The 22,012-nt window shown below is 63.3% G+C and overlaps 2 protein-coding genes across 6 annotated transcripts in view; both read right to left on the reverse strand.

The window, feature by feature from the left end:
* Positions 1-704: 704 nt before the first annotated feature.
* Positions 705-13,185, reverse strand: DENND4B (DENN domain containing 4B). Its single transcript, XM_040635679.1, has 28 exons — positions 13,067-13,185; positions 12,018-12,357; positions 11,213-11,465; positions 10,551-10,620; positions 10,183-10,352; positions 9,865-10,109; positions 9,494-9,560; positions 9,340-9,398; positions 9,036-9,180; positions 8,571-8,746; positions 8,344-8,444; positions 7,835-8,050; positions 7,390-7,535; positions 6,943-7,082; positions 6,737-6,863; positions 6,148-6,354; positions 5,739-5,867; positions 4,897-4,992; positions 4,562-4,808; positions 3,923-4,311; positions 3,675-3,797; positions 3,366-3,535; positions 3,145-3,286; positions 2,733-2,969; positions 2,125-2,242; positions 1,868-2,033; positions 1,716-1,780; positions 705-1,616 (listed from the first exon to the last, which is right to left on the reverse strand). Exons 1-28 carry the CDS (start codon positions 13,074-13,076, stop codon positions 1,471-1,473), a joined length of 4,500 nt encoding a protein of 1,499 aa, XP_040491613.1. The 5' UTR covers positions 13,077-13,185; the 3' UTR covers positions 705-1,470.
* Positions 13,186-14,796: 1,611 nt separating this feature from the next.
* Positions 14,797-22,012, reverse strand: part of CRTC2 (CREB regulated transcription coactivator 2) — an 11,122-nt gene continuing 3,906 nt past the window's right edge. For 2 of the 5 annotated variants that reach the window (XM_040635680.1, XM_040635684.1), the window contains exons 5-15: positions 19,405-19,473; positions 19,125-19,228; positions 18,995-19,024; positions 18,760-18,839; positions 18,608-18,657; positions 18,252-18,496; positions 17,546-17,952; positions 16,213-16,482; positions 15,947-16,024; positions 15,561-15,747; positions 14,797-15,437 (exon numbers count right to left, since the gene is read on the reverse strand). In XM_040635680.1, coding sequence (XP_040491614.1) covers positions 15,217-15,437; positions 15,561-15,747; positions 15,947-16,024; positions 16,213-16,482; positions 17,546-17,952; positions 18,252-18,496; positions 18,608-18,657; positions 18,760-18,839; positions 18,995-19,024; positions 19,125-19,228; positions 19,405-19,473 — 1,741 coding nt within the window. In that variant the 3' untranslated portion in view covers positions 14,797-15,216. The remainder of the gene's footprint in view (positions 15,438-15,560; positions 15,748-15,946; positions 16,025-16,212; positions 16,483-17,545; positions 17,953-18,251; positions 18,497-18,607; positions 18,658-18,759; positions 18,840-18,994; positions 19,025-19,124; positions 19,229-19,404; positions 19,474-22,012) is intronic. The other 3 variants (XM_040635681.1, XM_040635683.1, XM_040635682.1) reach the window with 3 other exon arrangements.

Consider the following 22,012-nt stretch of genomic DNA (forward strand, 5'->3'; position numbering starts at 1 on the left):
CCAAAGCCTCATGTGAGTTATTCCCTCCACACTGACACTCCTGCCCTCCTCCCGAAGGCATTTGTCTTGTTGGCTCATTCCCTTTGGTGATTGGTTTTGCAGCTCTGTTAGTTGCTTCCTGTGCAGGAAAGGGAGAATTCCGAGTGGGCCTGTCTCCCTGTTGCCCACATTCAGTGAGCTCCTTAACCCTTGCGCCTGTCTTCCTGGTCCTGTCCCCAGGCTGAAAGCCTGGTTGGAAGAGTACTGCCTTAGAGCAACGCAGGGGACCTCGGATGGCCGCCAGGGCTCCCAGGATGCATGACAGCTGCCAACACCAACTACTAGGGAGAGGGCTGTCCTCTCCGTGGACATACTGGAGAAGCCGGGAGGCGAAAGCTAGGGGAGAGGAAAGAAGGCAGAGATGAGCTCAAGGCCCCCAGAGAATGGAGCCTTTGTGTGGGGTACAAATGAGGGACAAGGGGGTGATTGTGTGGGAGGGCCGGAAGTGCCACACAGACTGGCACCACCATAACCAGCACCGGATTCACCCCTCTCCTGCTCCGAGAACTCCCTGAGCCCCAAGGGACCAGTACCAGACCTGGTCAGGGAAAGCAGGGCGTGCCCAAGGCTGCAAGGGATGGAAAGGTGGAAAGGAGGATGTGCAGCCAGGGGAAAGAGCAGTCTCCCCTGCCATTATTCCAGACCCAGGGAACAGGAGGCAGAAGGAAAAAGACAGAAGCAGCTTTTACTATATTTACATCCAACAAAACTTCGCAAGGAACAATCCTTACCGCGCAGTCAGGGCCCTGGGTGGGTGAGGCATTCCCCACGGTGGAGTAGATGGGAAGGATTAGGGCTGGACGGGGCTCCTCCAGCTCCCTCCTGACTTTCCAGGAGCTACAAACCGCTGAACCGTGGTGCCCCGTTTCCCTTCTCTTTCTCATCATCCCCAGGAACCTCCTAAGCAAGGGGGCTATGGCTCCAAAATAAATAACTTGAAATACAAACACTAAGGTAGAAAGATAACGACGAAGCGCTCTGGCTACTGCAGCAGCGCCAGGGAAGAAGGACCATCCCTGGCGGGGAATGACATCCCTCCCTCCCACTCAGGGCAAAGACTCAGTAGCTCTGTATCTTTCCGGTTGTTTTTTAAAACAAAAACTTAGAAAATGACCAGGGCAGTGCAGATCTGTGGGCACCCTGGAGGTGAGTTCCTGGTATCATCTGGGGGAGGAACAGAGCTGTGCCAACTCCCGCCAGGCCTCGTACAGCATCAGCGCGAGCATACTGGGCAGGCTGGAAATAGGGGGACTGTGACTTTTGTTAACAGTGGGTCCCTCTTCTTGTGGCCCACATTCGGAGCCTGCGGCTGGGCCAGCTTCCCAGCCCATTCCCAACTCCTCTATGAAAGGAGTAGGAAAGCAGGGTATGTCCAGAATCCGTTCTCCCTCACCTCCCCACCCCAGGCTGGAGAGGAAAGCTGAAGGGTCCCTAGCATTCCAGAGGTGCTCCAAAACATTTCCGGCAATCAATGGCCTTTGGGGTGGGCATCTGTGCCCGTCGCTGCCTCAGCTCCTCCTTGCCCATGCTGCTGGCCAGCTTGTTAAAGGCGGACTTGTACTTCTTGTCGAAGGCCACTGGGGAAGAGGGGGAGGTAGGTCAACAGATTACAATTCTAACCCCCGACACCTGGCCCCAGATACTCAAACTCCTCAGCCCCCTGCCTGCTCCCTTACCTATGTCCACGTGGTCCTTGCCCAGAGCAGCCATTGTCAGGAATAAGATCTCACGGTAGATGCCCCTGGAGTGGAGGCAGAGGGTACGAGTGAGAGAAGGGGGGTGCGGAGTCTGGGACAGGCCAGGGACCTCCCGGATGGGAGCACCATACCTCTGCAAGTGCAGACCAGTGGGAGGCGGCCCTAGAGTCTCCAGTAGGAGCCCGACCGCCTTGTGCACCTCGTTGAGACCCACGTGGCGCAACACCGCCTCCAGGAGCTCCAGGCTGAGGGGCGCGGGTATGGGGCCTGGCCATACCACCCGTTGCGGGATCTGGCCTGGGTGAAAGACAGGAAGGCAGCCAGGATTCCTGAGCCCTCTGGGCAAGGGACCCACCCCTTCCCAGCCTAGGCCAAACACCAGACTCACTGTGGACCCTCCAGAGCACGTAGAGCGGCGGGCAGCTACCGGGATCGGGGGTCAGGACGTCCCACAGCAGCCGCACCTGCACAGATGCTGGATCTGGCGTCAGCCAAGGAGCTGGGGCCTGCTGGGAGCCAAGACAAAGGAGGCAGACTCACGGACCAGCAGGCGGAGGGCTAGAAATGGACCGGGGACGCTCCGAGAGACAGAGGGATGTTGTGGGATACAGCCGAAAGGGAGAGGGAAAGGGACCCTCGTCCCGCATGAGAGTGCAAGCTCTCTGAGAGCACGCGCTTCGTTCTGTGATCTGCGGCGTCCCCGAGCCTAAAAACTGCTGGGAACCTGAAGGCGCTCAATAAACGCTGGAACACGAGACGTCGAGCAGTTACCGCGGCAGGTGCCGGGCACTACACAGGCGTCGGACAGCCCCGGGGGCCGGGCACTCAGGGCACTTTACAGACAAGTCAATGGAGGCTCGTGAAGTGAAAAGGCCAGGGGTTAGACAGACCAGGTGCAACTGACTCCAAGGCCTGTGCTCGCTCTACGGGACCTGAGAGGCCCAGAGGTGAGGTGGGGAACACCCAGCAAGCAGGGGGCCACAGGAGGGCACTGACCTGGGGGGGCGGGGGCCCATCACAGGAGGCCAGCACCAGGCATGGCAGAATACTGGGCAGGCGCAGCCGCTGGAAATACCACAGAAGGTTCCAGAAGATGATGGGGTGGGCAGCAGGCAGCTCAGGCAATGCCAGCACCTCGCTGCCCTCATTTTCCACCAGCGACTCCAGCTCCTTACGCAGCACCAGGGGGCTCAGGTACGCCCAGGCCCCACCCTCGACCCGGCGGGAGGCAGCCTGTCAGGCACAAAGAGGGAGGACGGCCCCATCCTCAGATACCTGCTTCCCACCGAGCCACTACGTCCAGCAGCTTCCGAGATGCCCCGTTCCCTCCATGCCCGTCACACCCCCCCCACCACTGGACAACACACACAGACACCCATTCCTTGTGCCCCTTTGGCCCAGCCCTTACCCCCATATGCCCGTTGCAGAGCTGGGGCTCATCCAGGGCAAGGCAGAGCCTGCGGTCACTGAGCACAGGGCCTGGGCCCCCAGGGATGGGAGCGTCTTTGCTGTTACTGGCACCAGCAGGGGCAGGCTTGGGGCTGGGGGCACTGTAGGGGGATAGCGGGGGTCAGCGCTTGAATCTCTGCCTCCCTGTCCCACCCGCAGCACTTGCCCTGCTTTGGGCACCTGGGTCGGGAATCAAGGGTCTGGACACTGAGCAGGGGCACAAAGGGGCAGGCGCAGAAGGGGCAGACTGTGTTGAGGTTGGAGTCATCAGGTGCCCAGCCAGCCATGATCTCCTCATCATACACCAGCGAGTCGCAGGCACGGCACAAGGAGCAGCTGGACAGCAGGATCTGCAGGCGAGAAGACCCCCCAGGCTCAGGAGCCCAGGCTCCTTCCACCTCGCCCAGCCCCTGCCTCTGACAGAGGGGAGGGGCGGGGGGCCTGCACGTGCCCGTTCAAGCACAGCTGTGTGGGAGGGGTTCTCCTCACTTCCAGGGAAGGTGGCTGCAGGGATCCGGGGGTGTCGCTGAGGCGCTCTGAGGAATGGCGGAGGCTCAGGCTGCTGACGGAAGACTCTGAGAGGTCCCACTCACTGCCCAGAGAGGCTGAGCTCTGCCATCACAGGAGAAAGGGCGGTCAGCCAGCCCCGCGGGCCTTCTCTGGGCTCTCTCCTTGTCACCAGCCCCTCCCCAGGCCTCCTGGTGCTAACGCATCAAGACCATCCCCTCGCTGGCTACCTCGGAGGCAGTGGACCCAGGACGCTCCCGGGGGCGCAGGAGGCTGTCCATCGGGCTGCGGCGGGCGGGGGGAGGCAGGTCAGGGGGCAGCTCGGGTGGGGGAGCGCGAGAGGCAGGGGAGCGGCGGGAAGGAGTGAGTAGTTGTTGCAGGCGGGCGCCCAGCCCTCGTCTGGGGGTGCTGGCCTCTTCCTGACGCCCACCAGGCTTGGGCGCCCGCGCGCTCGGCCCCTCCAGGGTTTCAGTGGACTGGGCACTCAGGGCTGAGCCCGAGTCCTCTGGGCTGCCTCCAGGTGCCGGCTCCTCGCCGGTCAGGCTCAGGTCTGAGAGGCTTCCATCGCGCCAGGGCACAGGGGACCCCCGGGGCTCCAGCACCCCCAGGGCCTCTATCACTGCAGGGCAAAGAAGAATCAGAGAAGACAGAGCCTAGCCCGTCCTCCAGGAGCCAGGGAAACACAGCCCCAGGCCACACAGGCTCCTGTAGGCACCATTACCCCCACGACAGCGTGCCCAGCAAGGTCCCCCAGCTTCCGCAGCACACCCTCCCCCCAGAGGGCCCTTCCAGCCTGGCTCTATCCTCCTCTCTCCCTGCCAAGCAGTGAGGAAAGCCGACTGGGGAGGATGGGTCAAGCGGACACTCACTGTGGGCCACGCCAGCCTCCACCGTGGGCTGTGCCCCGCGGGCGCTCCCCAGACTGCCGCTTTTCACCAGGCGCCCCGTGGGTGAAGCTGGGTCCCGAAAGCTTCGACCAGCCCAAGTAGTCTGGCGCTGAAGTGGGCGGGTAGGGGAGGGACGGTCCAGACGGGGCTCTGTGACAGACCAGGAGGCGGCTGAAGGCCGCCGGCAGAAACCCGGCCCCAGTCCGAAACAGGGCTCCTTGTGGGGTTCCTCCCAGGCCCTGCTTTGTTACCAGCCGACTGCAGCATCCCCGTCCCCGAACTCCCGATGCCGTCCCCGAACTCCCGATGCCGACCACGAGGCCNTGAGCGGCCCCCAAGACAACGTTCCGGAGCTTGGCCCAGCGCAGGCGCCCACCTGGTGTACCAGACAGCCACTTGCTTTCCAGCACGGCCTGCCAAGCACAGTGCCCATCAGGATGGCCTACTTCCACGCCCTGCCTCCAGCCTGATGGCCGCTGCCTGTTCCAGGAGCACCGGGGACCCAGGGGCCCCCTTCCCCTGCAGACGTCCTGCTGAGGGCCCGGCCAGGAGCCAGAGCCCACGCGAGGGTTAGTTAGGATGAGGGATCTGGAGGGAACCAGAAGCCGTGTAGATACTTTGTATCCAGATCTGCTTCTTGTCAAGCATATGGCTTTGAAGAAATCTTTTTAAACTGTTTTGGTCATCATCTTCGTCACGTAAAAACCAGTTTAGTATTGTGGTTAAGGGCCTGAACGCAAAAAACATCGCTATGCCTCTGTTCATGCCCTGACTCCCTCATTTCCTCCGTGTGGGACCCCGGACAAGGCAGCAGCTCTCTGCAACCTCACTGCCTCCCCTGTAAGATGGGGGAGGGGGGCTGCGGAAAAGATGAAACGACAGGAAACGTGTGCTGTGCCCGGAACAGCGCCTGGCACGCTGGCTAACACCAAGGCTACCACTGGGAGGGAGCAGTCCTCCTTGTCAGGGCTACGGCGAGTGAGTAAGCCGCCAAGTGGGAGGAAACGCTGTGTGGGCACTAACGCACAGTGACTGACAGTGGCTACAGGGCCTGGTCGCATCGTCCAGGGCCAGTCTCCAGGGGGGCGTCAGGGAGCGGCATCCTCCCCATTCGCACACCTGGCACTGGCTGCCGTCCCACCCCAACCAGATCCGGTACCTTGTTGTAATAGCCGTAAGTGATGGTGTTGGGCACGATGCCCGCCCGCCTCATCTCCAGCATGACCCGCACAGACAGCACGGGCTGCCCGTAGTGGGAGCACAGCTGCATCAGCACCCGGTAACACACCTGGGCCCGGAGAGGCACAGGGTGAGGGGCCCGCTCCCCACCCCAGCCCCCAGGTCTCCGCCTCCCCCAGTTCCTGCAGACTTCACCGGTCCAGGGCAGCTCCTGGGGCACCCCAGAGCACAGCCCCCTGCCCTCCCCGCTGACCCACACCCTCCAGTCTCCACCGCTGTCCCCGGAACACATTCGGTGAATGTTATGAGCACCTGCCCAGCTCCCCACCAGCCTCCTCCCCGCCCCCACAGCTGCACAGGCCCCCCTGGGGCTGGGCACGGACGCCCACCTCATCGGGCAGCACCACCTTGCGGCTCTCCATCTGGCGCAGCACGTGGTAGGCTGTGTGCAGCGCCTGCACGCGGGAGGGTGCCGACCGCACATAGGCGGGCAGACATAGGAACCACAGCCCGTAGCAGTGCCCCAGCAGGCACCGAGCCCACAGCTCGGGCACCGCTGCCGACTTCTGTGCCATCCGCTGGGCGACCTTCGTCTCCTGGATGGGGCAGGGCACACCTGGGTGAGGACAATGCCAGGCCGAGGCGGGGTCTCAAAGTGGTGTGGGGGGAGCAGCGCCCGCCCCGAGGAAGGGTCCACGCTCTGCGGAGGCAGGAGGGTACTGCACACAGGGCTCAGCCCGAGAGCCCCAGGCAGAGATACCTAGCACCGACAGGTGCCCTGGAAGAGGCACCGAGCCCCCGGCTTCCCGGAGGGCTCGGGAGATGAGGGTGACGATGACGACGACAGTGCCAACAGCTGTGTTTTATGGGCCAGGCACACTGAAATGTGCCGACAATCAGGTAGGTACGATCGTACCCGCTGCACAGAAAAGAAACGGCCTGAGTCAGATGCCTCTGTGGGGCCCACGTCCCAGTCACCTGTTTGGTGCGGCGAGGGGCAGGGCTGCTGGGGGCACTACGGGACGGGCCTGGCACAGGCAGCGCGCCGGGCTGCTCCCGCGGGGACTCAAACAGCTCAGCCCGCAGCTCTGGGAACCCATCGTAGCTGGAGGGGCAGAAAGAGGCACTATTAGGAGCAGTCAAGGCTCAGCCAGCCGCAGGGGCCCGGGAACAAGGGGTCTCACCAGTACTGGGGGGTGGATTCACTGCCCTCTGGCGCGGGAGGCTCCTCGGGGGGTGTGATAAAGACGGTGAGCTCACTGCCCGACAGCTCCTCCAGCTCCACCAAGGGGGTGGGCTCAGGCTTCTCCTGCTCCGGGTGGACCTGCAGCATGACGGGAAGAGGGTGGGCATCAAGACAGCGGGCACAGCGGGCACCACCTCCGGGCATCCAGGAGACGCCATCTCCCCGGAAGGCACCGCAGCAGGAGGCGCACGTGGGCCGGAGCTCCCTGAGGCCCTGGAGCTACAGCTGGGGACCGAGTGAGAAGCAGGGGAGCGGTATGCACGGAAGCCAGCCACTGCCGAGGGGCTGTGTGCACGGCAGCTGCGGGGCGGTGCTCCCTGCACAGGCGAGGGGCGGAGCGGTTGTAGCAGGGAAAGTGCCGCGGAGCGGGGACCGCGCCCACTACCTTGTCCACGCAAGAGTCGAAGAACTCGAGGGCGGCGTGCCGAGCGGAGCCGAAGGAGCACTCCTCGATGAACTGCGAGAACATCTGCGTGCGCAGCAGCTGGCAGTACAGCTTGTGGCTGGAGCGCTCCCGAGATTTGAGGAAGCCTGGGGGTGCGGGGCGGGGGGTGGGGGGGGTCAGCAGGCCGTTGGGCCCCTCTGGCAGGACGGCGGTGGGTGCTCAGCACCAGGCCCGTGGGGCCCTCCCTTCTGTCCTCAGACCAGAGGTCCCCGAGGATAGGGCCCCGGGGACAGCTTGGCTCATGGGGCGGATCACCCCAAGCCCTGGGCCCCACAGGGCAGGGCCAATGCTGGTGCCTATAAACACCTCTGCCGAGGGAGGGAACAGGCAAAGGAGTGGTGCCCCATCCCTCCCAGCCGCCCACCCAGAGACGGGCCCTCCCTACCCTGCAAGAAGAAGAGGTTGTCGACATCTCGAGCCCCCTCTGAGGGGGCCTGGGTGAGCGGACGCAGGAAGTCCCGGTAACCCTTGAGCAGGCAGGCCATGAAGCGGAGAAAGGCTCCCTGGACCTCACGCTCCAGCCGGGCCCGTCGGCCGCACACCGCCTCGTAGTCTGTCAGCAGGAACTCCAGGGACGCCTCCTCCTCGGGCCCGGTGTACGCTGGGGACAGGGCAGCCGCGGTCAGCGCCGGCCTCAACCCTGCTCCCCACACACTGGCGCCAGTACCGACTGAAAGATTCCCAGCAGGAACAGTTTCAAGCCTCTGCAGGGACACGTCCGCCCCACCCCTGCGCACACCACCGGAACGTCAACGCGGCGTGCCCACGCTCTCGTGGAAACGAAATCCTCACACCTCGGACCTCCTCGAGGGAGGTCTAGCTCTCCACGGGCCCCCCAGCTGGAGGCCGAGGGTCCGCGCCACTTCCCAGCCCCACCCCTGCGGGGGCTCTCACTCTGATCCAGCTGCTGGTACAAGTCTGTGAGGGTGGCTAGCAGAACCTTGTAGGGTCTGCGGGGCAGGGTCCGAGGGGAGAGGGACTTCTTGTCCTCGGTCCTATGAGACACGCAGAGGGAAGAAAGGGCGGTGGGGCTCCTGCCAGCCTCCCCTGCTGCTCGCAGAAGGTTCGGTGAGCAGATGTCACTGCGCACAGCAGCCCTGAGGGAGGCCCGGCCCCCTTACTGGAAGAGCGTGTTGGTGTCCAGATCCACGCAGATGACGTCGGCCGGCGGGTCGTGCAGATCGAAGTAGCTGGAGTGGATGCCCACGATGAAAGGCACGGGGGCGCTCAACACATCCGCCAGCACCAGCGGGCAGAGCGGGATGTAGGGGCACTGCCAGTGCAGCGGGAAGATCATCTGCAGCGGCGGGGAGTGAGAGCCGGTGAGCAGGGCTGCGGCAGGAGACGGGGTGCGGCAGGGAGAGGGGACACTGCCCAGGGAGGAGGTGCCTGCTGACGGAAGCTGCTGCAGGTGGGGTCCGGAGAACCGCGCCTGCCTCCAAGCTGCACGTAGGCTGCGCCCCAGGAGAAGGCCGAGGGACCTCCACCCCCACCCCGAGGAAGGAAAAGGAAGTAGAGTCTGGGCAGGCATGGAGGCACCCGCGCGAACCTTCTGGAGAGGGAGGGCTGGGCAGGGCGGCACTCACAGAGACGAGGGCCTCACAGACGCTGGTGAGCAGGTCCGGCCTCAGCGAGTGCACGAGGACCTTGTGCTCTGTGAGCACAGCCAGCAGCAGCGTGACGGCCAGCTCGGGGCCTAGGCTCTGCAGCAGCTGCAGGAAGCTGGCACCGCTGCCGGAGTGCCAGGGGCGAAGGGTCACGGGATGCCCTGGAGACCCCTCCCCTGACACATGCCGCCAGCCCGGTGTGCGCCAACCTCGACAGCCATGCCCACCTGCCTGGCACCTACCAGGTCTTTGCCCGTCACGGCCCCCCCACCTGGACACATACCTGAGGGGCAGGGGTGAGGACACAGGCTGGCACAGGAGCAGGTTGTCATAGGGAGACATCTGGGAGGCAGGAGAGCCGCAGGTCAGAATGAGGGAGGCTGGCCCCTGCCAGCTCCCTCCTCCCGGCCAGCCCCATGCTGGGCCGCAGCTCTCACCTGCACCAGGATGCGGGGTCTCTGTGGGGAAGGGAAGGGGACGTTGTGAATGAAGTGGGAGATGTGCCTGGGGAAGAGAGGGTTACCGGTCAGAGGCAGACCCCCAGTCCACCCGTCCCTGTCCCACCTGTCCTTCGCCCTCCTCCTTCACCTGTCCACTCATGCCTCCCTGAGCTCAGGGCCTAGTCCTGCCCCTTAGCAAGCATAAACCGGATTTCAGGCCCCGCTCCCCCCAGTCCACAGACTGTACAAGCCCGTCCCCACTCCTTTGCACACCCGGCCCGAGCGCCACCCTAACCTCTCCCATCTCTCCTGGCCTCCCCCCCCACTCCCTCATCGCCCCTTCCCAGTGTCTGGGCGGCCATGCTCACGCTTCCAAGGGCAGGCGGTGGGGGCCTGAGACGGAGTAGCGGTAGAGGAACGTGAGGAAGGCCCGGAAGGCAGGGAAGGCCGGCCAGCGCGACAGCACTGCAATGGCACGCCGGCTGCGCACAGCCCGGCCCCCCAGCGCCCGACCCCGCTCCACAGCACTCAAGAGGCCCAGGGCCCGTGCTTGCCGCTCTGACAGCCTGGCCCTTGGGAATGCCTCGTAGAACTGCAGGGCAGCACCATACACCTGGCAGGGGGCAGAGAGGCCGTCAGGCGGGCTCGGTGTAGCCCGGACCCCTCAGCGCACCCCACACACCCACCTTGTCACCAGCTGCACCCGTGAGCACAAAGGTGGAAAAGACGGGCACGGGGTACTTGGTCTGGGCGGGCCAGCACTCAACAGTGGCTCCCATGGGCAGGCAGAAGACGGGCACGGACTCAGGCAGTGGGAACGCCTCATTGTCCTCCTCTGGGTAGCGGCCGAGCAGCTCTGCACCCCCAGCAGAGTGGGGGGCACCAAAAGAAGGAGGGTCGATCAGACTCCAGGGAAAGGATCCAGGGGATGCCAGACAAGGGCCGACTGGCAAAGGGGAAGTGGGCTCTGGGCACACCGATGGTACCAGCCAAGAGGCACCAGGACGGGGGACATGAAGGACCAAGGACTTGGAGGAACAGGGCGGCGACTCACCTGCCTCGTACACCAGCGTGTTGGCCTTAGCCAGGCCCACCTTGTAGCACAGGTGCACCGCTGGACCCCACTGTCCCAGAAATGACAAGAGACAGACACATAGCTAACAAAGATGGCTAGGCTCCATTTTCTCCATCACCCCGTAATGGTCTTTTGTCTTTTTTTTAAGTAGGCTCCGTGCCCAGTGTGGAGTCCCCAAATGCAGGGCTGGAACTCACGACCCTGAGATCGAGAGTCAGGCACTCAGTTGACTAAGCCTACGTCGGCATCCCAGTGGTCTTTGCTTTAAAACTCCCAATAATCCCGGGGCACCTGGGTGGCTCAGTCAGTTGAGCATCTGACTCTTGATTTCGGCTCAGGTCGTGATCTCAGGGTCGTGAGATCGAGCCCATGTCGGGCTCCGTGCTGGGCGTGGAGCCTGCTGAAGATTCTTTCTGTCCCTCTCCCTCTGCTCCTCCCCTCACTCGCTTTCCCTCTTCCTCTCAAATAAATAAAAATCTTCAAAGGAAAACCTCCCAATAATCCTGGTCCCTCAAGACTAGAGTCACCCCTCTGGGCCCACCCTGGGCATCAGAGGCCCTGGTGCTAGGATGCCCTCTGCGCCCCGTGCCCGGCCCTCCCCGCCGCACGGGCCTCCGCTCCTAGCCCGGGGCCCTGCTCACCATGCCAGGGTTGAGGTTGCGGGGCAGGCGGCAGTAAGTATGTGGCGTGCCCTCGCCCTTGCTGGGCAGCACCAGGCAGAGGTCGGTGATGCCCAGGGCGTGCAGCCCTGCCCCCTCTGCCGCCCGCCGGTAAGTGAGGTAGGTGCGGGGGTGCCCAGGGCCTGGAGGGGCCAGGTTGGCCGAGTGGCTGTAGGGTGTCGTGTCCAGCACTTGGAAGCCAGGCTTGGGTCGTTCCTTCCCCTCGTACAGGACCCTGGACACGGAGAGCAGGCACAGATGTCAAGGGCTCAGGGCAGAGGAGGAAGACCCCAGTCCTGCCAGATCTGCAACTAGTCCTACCCACCAGGCTTGCACCCGCAGCCTTGTCAAACCGGGCACCAGGGCCCACTTGGAGCTGCACTCTACCCTCCAGAACCCTGCGCCTCCGCTTCTGTCCTAGGCTCCACTCCTTCACCGGTAACACCCTGTCAAGCCTCCCTGGCTCTCATGCTCATTCATAAACGCCAAGAGGAAAAGTTTCCATTTGCGGACTCTGTGCCAAGCCCCACATACAGATGGCCTCATTCGATCTTCCCAACCACCCTGTGGGGAGGTGTTCTTTCCCCCATTCTACAGAGAGGCTCCACACCTGGCCCAAGATCCCACGCTAGCAACCGGCCACACTAGGCCACCAACCAACTCCAGGTGAGGGCTAGCTGCGTCCACCTCCCCCGCTCCCTGCCTCTAGCCTGCTTTCTTCCCACCCTCGCCCCAGCCCCCACCTCTCCCTGCCTCCCCGCGGTGCCCACGCAGGAGGGGCACGCACCCCAGCTCAACCAGGGGGGGCTTGTCACGGCCCCGGCGGTAGCAGATGACAGGCTGAGTTCCACCCAGGAGCCCAGCACTGAGTTCCAAGGGGTGGCCCCCGGCGGAAGCCTGGATGCACGTGTAGCCCTGGGGCACCTCCTCGCCCAGCGCCCTAGCAATGACTGCCACGTCTGTGATGGGCTCGGCCGGCCGGGGAGGACGCAGGGTCCCACTGGGTTCGGGAACCCACGTCTCCTCGGGGATGGGTGCTCCGTTCCCTGCAAGCCCAGCTATCACGAAGTAATCCACCAGCCGGGGGGGCCGCTCCTCCGCCATGGCCCCCCCCTCACTCACTGCATCTGGAACGGACAAGTGGGGCAGAGATGAAGGAGCGAGGGAGGCAACCAAGGGGCCCCCCTCTGCTCCCTCCTTTCCCCAGTCCTTCCAAGGGAGGGTAGGGTCGGTGGTGGTCCGCCAACCCTGAGCTCTCACGCCTGTGACGTCACCAGGCAATTAAAGAGACCGGGACCCTCCCGCAGGGCGGCACTAGCCCTCTCCCAAGCAAGCCCAGCTCCACTCCGGCGCCCACAGCTGACCTCGGCTCTGATCTCATACCGCTCCTGCATCCCCTTTAGAGGCCCCACCCGTCCTCACTCCCGACTGCGGGGACCACACTCTGTTCTATAATGGCCTGCAATGACATCATGCCAACCTGACAGTCTGTTTGAAGGGTTTCTGACCTTCCCACTCTACTGATGACATCATCAGAACCTCACGGTCCAGCTAAGGTTCTTAAAGAGCGCACCTCTAGGCTTTCAGGAGGACCCCTCGGGTTTCCAGGAAGGCCCACAAAACCCAAGTTTTCGTGTCTTTTCACCAGACTCAAGTGTCCTTCTTCCTACCCTGTCCACTAACCCGACAAAAAGCCCAGCGCCCTCCCACCTCCAGGATCCTGAAGTTAGGTCCGATCGGAGCCGCCGTGGGAGGCAGTCCGGCCATCTGCCCCGGTCCGCGGAGCGCAGGGAGCGAGCCGGGCGGCCCACGGGCCTCCACTAACTGTGTTCTCACCTGCCGCCATGGCCCACCCCGAGAGCGGGGGCCCCGGGGGTCCCCAGAGCCCGCGGGCGCAAAGCTGGGGAGCAGCTCGGTGGGTGGTTGCAGCACAGGACCGGAGGCATGGGGCGCTCGGGAGGGGAAGGGAGGGGACTTCCCGAAACCCGGGAGGGGAAGCTGCGCGGGCGGAAGTCGGCCCCGGGGCGTGCGGCGGGGGGACCGCCGGGCCGGCAGCGCAGCCGCGGGCGCGGGAGCCGCGCAGTCCTCCTCCGCCTCCCCCTGCCCCCACCCGGGGCCAGGACCCCGGGCGCGCCCCTCCCCCCGGGCCCCCGCCCCCCGTCCAGCTCGGCCACACGCGGCCGGCCGCGGCCGGGGAGCCGCGGCAGCGGACCGGGCGGGGGGAGGGGGGGCCGCGGGCCGGGGGGCGCCCTCCGTCCGCCGCACACCTGCGCGCCCTCCCCTGCCCGGCGGACTCCCCGCGCTTTCACTTCCCCGCGGCGGAGGAAGCGGAACCAGCTGCGCCGCGGGGGCCCGGCGGCCCCGGCCGCGCCCCCTCCCCGCCCGCCGCCCGCCCGGCCCTACCTGCCGGCCCGCGCTCCCCGGCCCCCGGCCCGCAGGCGGGCGGCTCGGAGGCGGGCGGCGGGCGGCGGGCGGCGGGCTACCCGGCCCCGGACATGGCGCCCGGCTCAGCACGCTCCCGCCGGGCGGCGGGCGGAGGGACAGGCGGCCGGGGCGCCGCGCCGGGCTCGTCCGCGCGCCCCGCTTTCTCCGTGGCCCCCCCACACCCCCACCCCGGCCGTGACCCCGCCGCGCCCGCCCGGCGCCTGCAGCGCGACCCCTGGCGGCCGGGAGGGCCCCCTGCACGCAGGCGGCGGGCGCCCGTCCCGCCCCGGGGCCTGGTCACATGTGGCCCGGGGTGCCTGGCCGTGGGCCCCTGGAGGCCCAGGCTGCGCCGACCCAGCGACGCCCCTACTTCCAGGTTTAGGGCACACTGCATTCCCTGCGGGCCCGGGCCACAAGCTCTCAGTTCCCTTTTCTGAAAAGAACGAGGGCTTTGGAAAGAGGAAGAGGAGAGTAGTGGAGCTGGGGGTAGCAGGACGGACACCACTCCTCTGCCGGCTGCCGAGAAGAGCAGGGGGCAGGAGCTCACATGGTCGGAGGGCTGGCAGCCTGAGCCAGAAAGAGGAAGCCCCGTGGGGACACTGCGAGCAGGCCAGCACAGGATTAGTGGCACAGGGCAGGGAGGGGGGTGGGAATGCACGCACAGTACGGAGGCCCCGCGAAGACTGGGAGCATGAGGTCAGAGGCTGGCCAAATAACGCGTGACTTCTGGGTTCTCTGGGTATAAAAGGCCCACAAGGAAGAGGGAGCCAACCTGAGCCCTGCCTGGCATCCACAGTTGGTATAAAATCCTCCTGGGGAGGCTCCCTCAGCTAGAGGATCCTTGGGGCCAGCTGCCCCTGGGGACACATCAGACTGATCTCAGCCATCAGTTGCCTCCTCACCCCACTCACAGCCAGGGCCTGGACAGGTGGGAGGGCACAGGAGAGCATGTGTGCTGCCCTGGGAGCCTACATCCAGTCTGGACACCCATGTTCAATGCTGGGTACAAGTTCTGAGGCTAGGGCCCCTCCACAAACCACAACAGTGATGAGAAGATGCAAAAAGCGTACACGAAAGGGCCTGGCCCCAAGGATGCTCTAAATTCCCAAATGCATCCCCAAGAGTAGAAACCACACCGAGTGTTTGATATGATTTTTTTATTAACATATAATATATTTAATAAAAAATTATATCCACTCTGGCTCTCTCCTCCACTGCAAGGGGAAGAGTGGCGAGGGGCTGGCACTGCCCACCCCTAGGCATCCGGGCAAGCCCTGCCACCGGGGCTCCCCTCCACCCCTGACTTCCAACAGGCTCTGACCTCCAGACAGACGGTTCAAAGTTACAAGTGCTTTAGGCCCTCCCTTGAGCTCCCTCAGGCCTACCCCCTGTGCAGAATTCAGGGGCCACCTGGACAAGCCCCTGGCTTTTTCTTTCTTGGGATCCCTCGTTCATGTCAGAAAGAGGATCTGGGGGCAGAGTGGAGTCTCTACTGGCCAGGGGGAAGGGAGGAAGGAACAGTGGTGGGGCAGGGCCACGAAGAGGGGTGCTGACGAGGCCCCTCACTGCAGCCGGTCACTGCGGAATGAGTCCTCCACAGCAGGGTCGGGCAGCAGGGCACAGGGGTCGCTCAGCATGTGGAGCCCTTCCAGGCCCAGTGGCTCCATGCGCAGATCCTCCTCCAGCCCAAGTCCCAGCCCCAGCCCAGCCGCCGACACCTCAAAGCCAGGCACTCCGGCCAGGGCCGCTGCAATCTCCTTAGAGAAACCTGGGGAGGCCTCTCCTGTGTGAGCAGAAGAGATGGGTGAGAACCCGTGCCCTGTAAACTCTTCTAGGACCCCGATCTCTTGAGGCACCAGCAAAGGCGTCATCCCCTCCTTCCGTGGCCCCCCCACCCACTGCTCACCTGGGAGAATGATGTTGGGCCCTGAGGCATGGTGGGAACAGTGGGTCAAGTTCTGGTGGTTGAGGGCATGGGGGTCCTGAAGACTACTCACTGGCCCCTCACCCCCTAAAAATCCAGGCCCTTCAGAAAAGCCAGGGGGATCCAGCGCCAGGCTGGTTGATGGGCTCTCCATGCTGAACTGCTCCAGCTGCGGACACACAGACAGAGCCTGAGGAAGTGCACTTCAGAACTGGGTGTTCCATCGGCCCCTGCCCGCCCGCAAATACAGTCCGTTCGCCCAGCAAACACCCAGCCCCCACCCCAGGAGTAAGAGCAGCAACAGGGAGAAGGAAGCAAGCAGAGCACGCCAAGCACGCACGGGGCCCGGAGCAGTGTGGGCGCCGTACCTGCCGCGACAGAGCGTGTGCATGCCAGGAAGAGAACAAGTCAGAGCGGCCATCAAAGAGCACGCGGCGCGGAGACAGCTGGGGGACGGGGGAAGGAGTCGGGGGTCAAATGCCTCAGGCTGGCAGTGCTCTATTACCTGGGGGAGGGACGATCTCCCCCACCACCCCGATCTCCCAATTCGGAGCGCACCAGCGATAGTACACAGGCCCCTCTGACCCCCCCCCAACCCCTCCCCGGCTTCTAAGCCAGTGACCTGCGTACTCACGTTCCCCAGGCCGAAGTCACTCACTGACCGGTGGTAGGACTGCTGCCCGTGCCCACTGGAGCTGGGTGGGTACAGTGTCCCATAGTGCGGTGGCCGGCCTGGGGGCTGCCCACCTGAGGGCTGCATGGAGCAGGCCTGAGAGGACAGCCCTGGCTGCTGCAGAGGCTTTGGGGTGGGTGGCTGGCTGGGCAGAACCAAACTTGGGGGGCTGTATGGGCATGGAGGCAGCCGCTGGTCAGTGGACAGTCTGCTGGTATCCAGGGGTACACCCTGAAGAGAAGCAAGGAAAAAGAGAGAAGCTTACCCCTCGGTATAGCCCCAGGAGGAACTCGTCGTCAGAGTTTCCCACCCCGTGAAGCTGCCACCATCGTCAACACAAATGTGACGGCGTTCCATGGGGCACCCGGGGCTGGATGTCATCACTCGAACACGCATATCAGAACGAAAGTGACTGAGTGAGGCTGGCAGCGGGAGGCACAAGGAAACTGCTCCCATGCCGGGAGGCTGCCACACACCCCACAGGTGAGCGCCGCACACTGTGGACTGGAGGCCGGAGGCAGGGAGAGCAGGAAGGGGGAAGGGAGGTCAGACTCGCTCCAAGCTCCAAGGGAGCAGAGCCCTCGCTGGCCTGGCCTTCGTCTTTCCTCCAGGAACATGGAACACATTCCAGGGAAGGGTGGTGGAGGAGAGGAAGGAGGGGGGGCGGGGAGAGCCACGCATTTCGGCCTTGAGGAAAGAGCCATCAGCGAGGTTCTCGGTCCGCTCCCAACTCTTCCTAACTCGCTGAGTAAGCTTGGAAAGTACTTTCCCTCTGGGTAGTATCCTCATCTGTAACACGAAGAGACGAGGCTCCATGATCTGAGAGCCCCTGACTCTATGAAATCTGTGGAAGAAGGACAGCGATGGGAGAGGGGATGGGACAGGATGGAGGCACGAGAGACAGACAGACAAGGAAAGAAGCATGGGGAGAAAAGGGGAAGAAAAAGCTGTCATCTGCGGAGCACGCACCCGGGTGGGCACGGCCCAACCCCATCCCGTATGCACTTTCTGTGATCCTTGCAACAGCACCCTCGTGTTACAGGTGAGGATGCGAGGCTCACAGCCGGGATAGCACCTGTCCAAGGAGACCGCTAGGAAGAGGCGGGGTCGGGACGTGAGCCCGGAAGAGGCTTACCCAGAGTTTGTGCTCTTCAGGCAGGAGGAGGAGAGAGGGACAGAGAAACAGAAGGGGGTGCTGAGACAGGAGTACAGAAGTGAGGAGGGGGTATCTGAAGAAAGGAAGGTGGGAGGGAGCATATGGCAGGAAGAGCGGGGGAGGGAGAGCCACGCATACCTGAGTGATGGAGGACAAGGTGGGTGACATTGTTGGCGAAAACTGTTTGGGCAGCTGCTGTTGGGACCTTCTGGCGTCAGCTGGGCCCGCGGGCAAACTCAGGGGGCTGAGGGGCACACGGCGGTGGCGGGGGGAAGTTCCGGGGGTAGAAGCTGGGTAAGGGGGGGCACCCAGCACGGGAGATGAAGCAGAGGAGGAAGAAGTGGAGGAGGAGAGGGCCGGGGCACTGAGCGAGGGGTGGCCCAGGGAGGCGGTGGGCAGTGCGTGGCGGGCCAGGGAGGATGCAGGCAGGGAGGGGTGGCTGTGGGAGCCCTGGAGCTGCGGCTGGGGACTGCTCAGGGAGGCCTGGAGGTTGGGATTGCTCAGGGAGGACTGCAGGGATGGGTGGCTGAGAGGGGAGTGAAGTCCTGCAGGCACAGACAAAAAGCAGAGATGCCAACGTTACCGATGGGAGTCGGGCCCCTTTCTGCCCAGAACGGGGAGCAGTGACCAGACTATGGAAGTGGCAACACAACGTCCTTCCTGCTCTGTCCCTGACAGTGAGGTTGGCATGGCCCACCTGAGGGCTGCCTCCATCACATTTCCAGAAAAAGCCGCATCTGCCGTGAGGGAATCCTGGGGGAGGCCTGGTGGGGGCAGTCACGGGAGGCTCCCGGGTGCTCAAGCCCCCTACCCGGTCACCCCTCCAGCCAGGACAGCCACTCACCTGGTGCATCATAGCCCGGGCCCAGGCCCAGGCCCCCGCTGATGCCGAGGTGGGTCATGGTGTGGGTCAAATTGGAGGTACTGTTGCCCCCACTCAGGCTGGGGTAGGCTGTGTCCTCAGGGTCCAGGGGAGTGGGCAGTGGCGGGGGAAAGTGCAGGCTGGTGAGGTCAGGAAGGGAGCCGCCGGTGTTCATGGCAGGTGGGAGGACGGGCACACTGGCAGGCTGGTCAGGAGATGGGAAGATGCTGCAGGAGGGGCGGAAAAAGGTGGAGATGGGGACAGTGGTCAGGGAGGGGAGACAGAGGCTGGCCTCCCACATTTCCCTCAGCCCTCCGTCAACCTATAGAGGCACCTACTTAATTCCAGGGACTTCACAGGACCGAGGTCGGGAGGAGGATGAGGACAGCTGAGGAGAGAAGAAAGAATGTGGGAAAAGGAAGCCAGTGCTCAGCGAGGACCAGGAAAGACTTGCCCCACAGAAAGAAGGGGGGTAGTGGGCCACACCGACCTTCTTAGCATCCCATGGCTTCAGCAAATGCTTGTCATCTAGCAAGTTCTCCTCAATAGCAGGGACTTGAAAGAGAAAGACTGGCGATGAGAGGGTTGGAGAAGGAGCCAGTAAGGCAGGAGAGGAAGCAGAGGCGAGCGGGACGCAGTCCCGCTCCAGGGCCCTGCACGAAGCCCCCAACACCAGCCCAGAAATCCGTGGGCATCAGTGTCCACAAATGGCGAGGAACACATACCTTTGGAGTCCACGTCACCGTCCAGAAAACCTACAAAGGATGCGGGAGAGTGGGCTACAGTCCGTACTTCTCTACACACTTCAAACAAAAGCTCCTCAGGTCACTCCCTGCCCAGGGCCAGGCCATTTACCTCCACGGCGGCTGGGCAGGAGGCTGGGAGGGGCAGGGCCTGGATAAGTGTCCTGAGGGCTGGGGTTCATCACACTGGTGTGAAGGGCAGAGTCGGAACTTGTCCTGGGGGGGGGGGGGGGGGATGACAGAGATGAGCGGCACCTGGGGCAGTGTTCCCAGTCCCCATGCCCTGCTCAGCAGGGGAAAACGCTAGCTGGGCTGGGACAGGGTGGGGCAAGGGAGCAGGGCCCAGAAACGACAGATAAGAGAAGTGGCCCAGAGAAGGCCAGGGCCATCACCTGTTCAGTGCAGATGGTAGTCGAAACAACTGGCCCTTCTCTGCAGGGAAACTGCCCCAGGGCATCGTCCTGGGTTGGAAACACAAGGTCATGAGGAGGAAGGCTAGCAAGAGGCAGGAAAGCAATGCCGGGGCTGGAGAGAGCTGGGCAGCTGAGGCGGACAGGGCCAGGGCTGAGATCCAGGGCCGCGCCTCCCTTCTGGTTCTTCTGCTCCCTGTGACCCATGACCCCTCTCCCATGATCGAGCTAAGACATCTGGAAATTCTCAACTTGTCTCTGCCAGGACAAACTGAATGGGAATCCTGGAGCCCCACAACTGGGCCGGTATGAGCACTGAGGATGACACGGATGGCGGAGGGTCAGAAATCTGAGGGCCAGAACACCACATCTGGCACCCTCTCGTGTGGAGAGGCAGCCATTCTCCCTCCCCAGACACACACACCCCAGCCAGCCCCCGTTACCACTGGTCCCGCACTGGCTGGACCGGGAGGCTTGGCTGCCCGTGTCAACATGGCCAAGTCTGGACTCTGACCCACCTACTGCACCTGCCCCTACCCCTCCCAGCCCTGCATTATGGAGGAGGTACCGCTCAAAGCCTGGCCCGGCAAGCCTAGCCCCAACCCAAGCTCCCTCCAGAGCCACGTCAGGGAGTGGACAGGAGATCCTGTCTGCCCTAGACACTGACCTCCGCCAGCTGGACTCCGGGGGAGGAGACAAGTAGGCAGGACTGTAGGGAGAGCTGTCGACGTGAGCAGCACCAGTTAAGGAGAAAGGGAGGAGAAGACAGAGGGGACAGAGACCAGATAAGAGGAGAACACTGGAGGAGGTGGGTGAGTTGTTTCAAGAAGCAAGTACCTCCCTCCTCTTCCACAAGGGGCAACGACAGGGCCAAAGAATGGAAGAGAAAAAGGGAACCAGGCCCAGTAGAGTTGGAAAAAATAAGGGAGAATAACCGGACAGGGCGTGAGAAACAGGTCTATGAAAGTCTCTGAGACTGAAAGTTACCCACAGAAAGGTGAGGGAAAATGTGGAGAACCAAACTCCCTTCAGCANTACGTCCTGCCTCTGGCAGCAAAGAGCAAGAGGAAGGCAGTGAGAGCCAGCCGGACACTGAGCCGCGGCCATCAAAGGAGCAGCACTGACACCCGGGCCGCAGGTGGCTTTTCCGGGAGGCTGGTAACAGACGGGGACTGAACCGCACACAGAGTCCCTTCCTACCACGAGTTCCCAAGGACGCCCTTCCCCTCCGCCCCCCAGACTCCCCAAACCCTCAGTGAAGGAAGTGAAGGATATGTGGCGGGGGTAGCGGCGGAGCGGGGACACCATCCTTCGAGGGTCTCGCTGCACTCGCTCCACCAGCCCATGGTGCCGAGTGCCCCGAGACGAATCCAGAGGCGAGTGGAGGGGGCTCTGCCAAAAGAGACAGGTAGGTCAACAGGGGAAGTCGCTTAGAGCCTGTGCTCCCCCTCGGCTGGCGTCCACTTACCTGGAACTCGGCCAAGCCACAGCCAATCTGGTTAACATTGGGCAGAGAGCCGCCGTAATGGGGGCCCCTTGTGTACGCCAGCCGCAGCTTCTGGGCCTGTAACTGAGGCAGGGAGGACAGATAGGGGTGTCAGGGAGGATTCTGACCACTGCTCCCGCTCCTTTGGCCACTCCTGCCCTCTGTCTCCAGGGCACGCCGCTACCACTGGTGCATCTAGGAGAGCCGCCAGAAGAAAAGCCAGTGCCTGGCGGGCCGGGTGCAAAGAGTCCGCCCGGCTCTTCTGCAGGCCGCCCTCATCGGCACCGCTCATGGCTGGCATTGCCCTGCCAGGCAGGGCCTGACACTCTGCTCGGGGCCTGTCCCAGTTGGCATCCATCTAGACAGAGTCCCTGAGGGGCTGCCAGGAGCCCCCAAGCTAGTCACATGGGTGAACTCCTGGGAAGGGTGCCTATTAGGCATCTCCATTTCCCTTCCAGATGCGTCCAGAACTAATTGGAACATGAGGGGAAGGGGAAGGCCACAGGTGGATGCTACAGAGCCATTATTGCCAACCTCTTTCCTTCCCACTCTGGACGGTACAGGCTTCTAGGCTCTGCCACTTGCCAAGCTCAGGAAAGCTGCGCACAGCCTGCATCGCCCTAACTAGAACGGCTAGGAAATGACGGCTCTCCTACTGGAAAAACAATGCCAAAACCAAGAAGCAGTCTTCTTCTACCTAGTTCTAAAGTCCCTGAAGGGACAGGGGAGCCTTGAGAACAGTGGTTTGGAGAGGGAGCAATCACGCAGTTCACCCTGGCCTGATCCCTGCTTTGGGGAGAGGTATCTGGCACTGCAGCGAGACATCACAACCCTCAGTCTGGCACGGCGTTAGTCTGTCTACAGATTCTAAGTCCTTCTGTGAGAGGTGAACACCTACTGCTGAGGCTCAACCCCTGCAACCCACCAAAAAAGACTCAAGGCAGCTGATGAACTTCTTGGGGTCACGCACTCTTGTGCAGACGCCAACGTCAGAATTGACTTTCTGTTCCAAGAGGTCAGCCCACTGAGTTTAGCAGACACTATGTAAACCTTTGGGCCACTCAAGATCGCTATTAGTGTATGTGCTAACCCCAGCCTCTTGGT

The sequence above is a fragment of the Ursus maritimus genome, unplaced genomic scaffold, assembly GCF_017311325.1.
Source record: "Ursus maritimus isolate PB19 unplaced genomic scaffold, ASM1731132v1 scaffold_2, whole genome shotgun sequence".
Taxonomy (NCBI): Eukaryota; Metazoa; Chordata; class Mammalia; order Carnivora; family Ursidae; genus Ursus; species Ursus maritimus.